The sequence below is a fragment of the Dreissena polymorpha genome, chromosome 3 (genome assembly GCF_020536995.1).
Source record: "Dreissena polymorpha isolate Duluth1 chromosome 3, UMN_Dpol_1.0, whole genome shotgun sequence".
Lineage (NCBI taxonomy): Eukaryota > Metazoa > Mollusca > Bivalvia > Myida > Dreissenidae > Dreissena > Dreissena polymorpha.
The window spans coordinates 69,472,893-69,478,600 of NC_068357.1; the positions used below are offsets into that span (position 1 = coordinate 69,472,893).

Sequence of the window (5,708 nt, forward strand, 5' to 3'; positions counted from 1 at the left end):
TATATTGCTACCGCCACTTCTTCTACTATTACTTCTATCATCATCATAATCATCATCATCATCATCATCATCATCATCATCATCATCATCATCATCATCATCATCATCATCATCATCATCATCATCATCATCATCATCATCATCATCATCATCATCATCATCATCATCATCATCATCATCATCATCATCATCATCATCATCATTATCATCATCATCATCATCATCATCTATCGGTATCTCGATTAGCTTCGTCTCCTTTTGTTCCGCCTATATTCCATCACATAAAACTTAACACAATCGCTGGTTAAACAAACGAATTCAAAACGCTTGTATACATATTTCGCATATTTTTAATCATCGTATGTGATTTACAAAAAATAACAATTGTACATATAATAAACTTCGTAAACATCTACTGGATTAACACATATATTAAGATTTTGATTCAACCACTCCTCATTTGCTCACACTTGTAAATGCGATTGTTTCAGATGTAAACATAGTATGCAATTCCACGAAAAAAATCTTGAAAAGGAGAATAAAAGCAGTGCTCCAGCTAGACCTAAATTGAAGGTCGCCCCGCCCTACCCTCCCGAACCTCCGCCCTGCCCTTCCTAGGCCCCCCCCTGCCCTTATTTTTTTTTCACATATGATGTTTTATAAATCTCTTATTACACTACATTGCAATATTAATTTATTCCTCATTGTAGACATTATATTTGAATTGTTTAATAAATATGGGAATAATAATATATATTATATTCTAAAAATTATTTATAACATATAAATTAACATGCAAGAGGAAGCATTCCAGAAATGCCCGCGCGCTCGAAAGTGCCCTTTTGACAAAATGCTGCGCGTCCAAAATGCCCTTTTGAAAAAAAAGCCCCCCCCCCCTGCCCTTTTAAAATCCTAGCTGGAGCACTGAAAAGTGAAGACTTTGACAATTTTAGTAATGTGTATGTGTTAATACCAAAGTCTTTGACAGACTGAAATGTTCCCATATACACAAAACGAAAAATTGGTTCCCACTTTTGTGTACATCGTCTAAATAATAATTTCTGAATACATACATGTCAGAACAAGACAATTATATAGCACAGAAATATGAGATTCTAACAAAAAAGCACTTATGAATCACACACATACACAAGTAAAATAATTTATCGCTGACTATGATGCATGCAAAATATGGTATGATGACACGAAAGGAATATGTGAATAATATTTTTCTCAGAAATGAACAGTAAATCCCTGAGAGTTTCTGACTATGACAAACAATACTTTACATTTGATTCTAATGGCCTTTAATGTATTAAAAAGTTTTGACGTAATATTTGTAGTATAATATTCACAATGTTTTCTTTTATCCGAATACAATTTTGTTCTTTACTTTTCCTTTGTTTTGCATAAAGGAGATTTAAAAAACGATCATAACATAATTTGTTCTCCAAATACAATATTGTCTTTGATTTTGATATCTTTTACAAAATGGACACCGTTTATCACTCAATTACTTTATGTCTACTTCAAAATGACTGCATCTATATTAGCATAGCTTGTATGCATTTAAATAGCATTTTCTGGAAATAAGAGTGTGTTTGATATTTTTACTGCTTTATACAATGCATATTTACGATAGAAAATTCAGTCATCAAAACTAAATATTAGTCGCGTTCTGAGAAAACGGGGCTTAATGTATGTGCGTAAAGTGTCATCCCAGATTAGCCTGTGCAGTCCGCACGGGCTAATCAGGGACGACACTTTCCGCTTTAATGGTATTTTTCGTTTAAAGAAAGTCTCTTCTACACGAAAATACGGATAAAGCGGAAAGTGTCGTCTATGATTAGCCTGTGCGGACAGCACAGGCTAATCTGGGACGACACTTTAAGCACATGCATTAAACCCACTTTTCTTAGAACGCGACTCATATTATCTTCAGAGCACTATTGAAAAAATAAAATAAAACAATAAATAACGATTTAGCTTTTCATATGTAAGTGTTACCATTTAAAGTAACAGCATTTCTAGATAAAGAAGTATGAATGAATACAACGCCAGTGCCACGATAAAAATAAAAGCACACATATAATTTATGTGCTCCATTGTTTCAGTAGAAATGATAAATTTTGAAGACATCAAGTGTAAAAGAGGGTTAGGATATCCATTTTTTTTAAGTAACAAGGCAAATAGATTTCAAATTACTATCGAAATTCAGTTTTTTATTAAAGACACTTGAAAATTGACAAAAAATATTGTGAAAGCTTCTTTCTCACATAAATTATATAACGTTAAAATATTGATATTTTCAAGTTTAAAAAGCAAAAATAGATAAGAAAATCAAATACAAAATTTAACCATACATATTAAGTCTCCGTTGTCAAGAAGAGTTTACAGACCGTTTACGTCGCATATTTGCACCAACACTCGCCCTAAAATATTTCAAAAAAACTCACGAAACTTGGAAGAGTTGAAAGTATTTGATTTTTGTATTTAAAAAAAGTCAATACACTGTACTTGAACGGTCGAGAGTTGCTCAGAGAAATGCCAGTAATTGCACAAGAAACATGATATCAGTTGAACAAAAATTGGAAACACCCAAATGCGTTATTACTTTACTAAATTTTATATCGTTGTATAAGTCAATAATAACAAAACGTAAAGAATATCGTAAACATCAAAGTTAATTTAAGTTTCAGCATAAGAACATGTTCAAAGCAGTGTATTACTTTTTTTAACGCAACTATGTAAAATGGGATTTTGGGTGAGCATTTATCAAATAAACGCGCACAATAATATGAATCTGATATATGGACATAACAATTAAACAATAACACATATATACTACCTGAGATAAGCACATTTAGAATTCCAATAGAGACTAAAGAAAACACACATTTAATCTCCGTTCATTACAACAGATTCATGCGTTTATTTCTGCTGTCTTCTATCATATTCGGTTATACAACATGTAATGGAGTTTCGCAGTTTCGTTTTTTAGTATGGCCACTTGTGCACGTAATTTCAAATTTTCTTGTTCCAAAAACGCGGCTCGCATCGCGATTTCTTCTTCCTTTTGCCTTCTATTATCTCGAGATCGTTTAGCTGCCTCGTTGTTTTTTCTTCTGCGTTCCCAATAACAGCCATCCTTCTTTTCATCAGGAACGTGTGTCAACTTTTTCCCCTCCCCGTCACTATTCGGATCGTTGGCGGAACTGATACTAGAGCGGCTCTCGGCGCGCCGCTTCCGCTGTAGGAGATGAGACGTTAATGGGGTGACGGGAAAGGACGGAAAAGGTGACGTGCCGTCATACAGCGAAGATAGGCCGAAACCGGCCGGAAGTCCCGCCATGACGCTGCTAGGGGAGGCCGCAAACAGCGATGCGGATGGCGACGAAAACACAGAAGCCATTGAGTCCATTGCATAGGATTTGAACGGTCTGCCGGCGGAGCTAGGAGTTGATGGCGATGACGGAAGCGAATCATTTTTGTCATTAATCGTGTTTGAGACTGAACACGGCGAATCGCGTATGCTGCTTGTGACGGGTGCCGACACCGGCTTTCTGGACGACCTGGGTGCCGACGAATCGCTGTCGTTGTCGTCGGCGTCGAATTTGTAACTTTTCTTGAGGGGTGTACGAGGCGACGGCGAGGTATCGTACGGGAAAGGACGGCGGACACTGTCACCGGAATTTGTCACCGCCGTTGACTTGGCAGAGAGATCCAGAGCCGCGTCCGCCATTATAGCTGTAACATTGAGTTGACCATGCTAGTGGCAATTCTTTACATGTTTAACGACCGACGATGATGCATTATATGATAAACTTTACTGATGTCCGTAAGTTACATATCTTCAGGGAAAACCGGAAGAAATATATTACTTCCAAATGCGTTTAATTTAGAATAACGATTCTCTGTATAAACCTTTAATAAATCACGTACATTCTTTAAAAGCTACAATACATTGCATCTAGACAAGTGTCAACAGTTATGATTATAAATCTAAGTTAGTTTTGACTTGCATTGCTTTAAAATGCCTTTTACTAATGCATTGTGCTTAAAGGTTAAGTACTTACCGAGTGCATAAATTGCAACTCAAACTCAGAATCACACGACAGGTCCGAATAACAGTCCCATAACACAACATACACACGCGGTATAATGAAAATGACCATGAAATTCTAGCCGTACGGTTTTCACTCACTGTACTCTCGTTAACCAAGTTACGTACACTATGACTCTCGACTCGCTGACCGCTGACTATTTCTAACTGTAGTGGTCAGCCAATGACCACAGCTTATATGATTTCTCGCAGCGGTGAACTCTAAGTGACCTATTTGCACAACAGCTGCATAAAGCTGGCCGGAGATGACGCGAATATCTCGACTCTCAAACAAGGGGGGCATCTTTAATAAAATGTTCAATTATTTTAGTCGCATGAATCTGATGACGACTTCGCGTGACTATCTATTGATATATGATACGCCACTACGGTCATATCGTAACGTAAAGTATAATATTACGTACATTTTCCGATCGTGAATGACCATTGCGTTTATCGACCGATCTGGCTTTTCTTTTACCGATATATCGCGCGCTAAGCATTTAGAACGGCGCGTGCTTCGGTTGTACATAAAAGTTTCTGGGGTCGAAATGACCGGAGGATGTTTTAGTGTATGGCCAGATAGCATCTCGATGTAGAGACGGATAGGGGAAAAAGATGGCCAACACAGATGAACTTGTACAACAGCAAAGATAGCAATAAGACACCTATCATTACGGATTGCCTGTCAGCGATCATCATAATATACGCCAGTCTTGGGTCTTTTGAAATTTCTTGTTGCAAGAAATCATAGACAGTTACGGGTCTGTTGGGAGGGGTGTATATTTAACCTTTTGTCACAAATGTTTTCTTTCTGGAGCCATATTTCGAATAAATCAAGCATTAAAGGCGAAATGATCCCCATTTGCGGGGCATTATTGTAATTATGACTATTATTATATGATGTTTCTGACTGTGAACATTGACAGTGACATTGTTAATATTAGCAATCTTTAACATAGTAATGGCGAAGAATAATGCATAATTATAGTTTATCATCATCCTCGTCATTATTATTATCATCAATTTCGCCACCTTTTTCACAATCATCGATGATGTATAGTCTATTCAAAAATCATCATCATACTTTATGTTATCATTACCATCAATCATCGTCACCAACAACGTCACCACCACCAACACCACCTTTATCATCATCATCATCAGCAGCAGCAGCAGCAGCAGCAGCAACAGAAGTAGCAGCATACTATTAATCAAATCAGCAAAACTTATGTCTTATTATATCAACTGTAACTTAATTGTACTGACCATTTAACATATATGTGTATAGATATACACCTTCAAACTCGTAAGCAAATAATTTGTATTATGTCAGCCAGAAATGCATTGCCATAACGAGATAATCTGTATGGCTGGTAACAGGTCCATGTTGACAGTGTACAGACACCTCGTTCCGGCCTCAATACCGATATCCATACTGACCACACTGAGCATTGGTCATCGACAATGGTGGGCATTGATATCTAAATCCAGGCACTCCATGTAACATTACGACTGCGATATAAACGGCCATCTTTTGTAAACACAGTGTTTGAACTGCCGGGTCAGTCCTGGTCAGCACGGCGAAATGAGCCCAAGATAAATA

General features: G+C 37.1%; 1 protein-coding gene across 1 annotated transcript; it reads right to left on the reverse strand.

The window, feature by feature from the left end:
• Positions 1–652: 652 nt before the first annotated feature.
• Positions 653–3,798, reverse strand: LOC127874650 (hepatic leukemia factor-like). Its single transcript, XM_052419124.1, has one exon. It carries the CDS (start codon positions 3,740–3,742, stop codon positions 2,951–2,953), a length of 792 nt encoding a protein of 263 aa, XP_052275084.1. The 5' UTR covers positions 3,743–3,798; the 3' UTR covers positions 653–2,950.
• Positions 3,799–5,708: the final 1,910 nt, after the last annotated feature.

Excerpts from the sequence above, each read along its gene's own strand:
- LOC127874650 (XM_052419124.1), bottom strand. The coding sequence starts at position 3,742 with ATGGCGGACGCGGCTCTGGATCTCTCTGCCAAGTCAACGGCGGTGACA.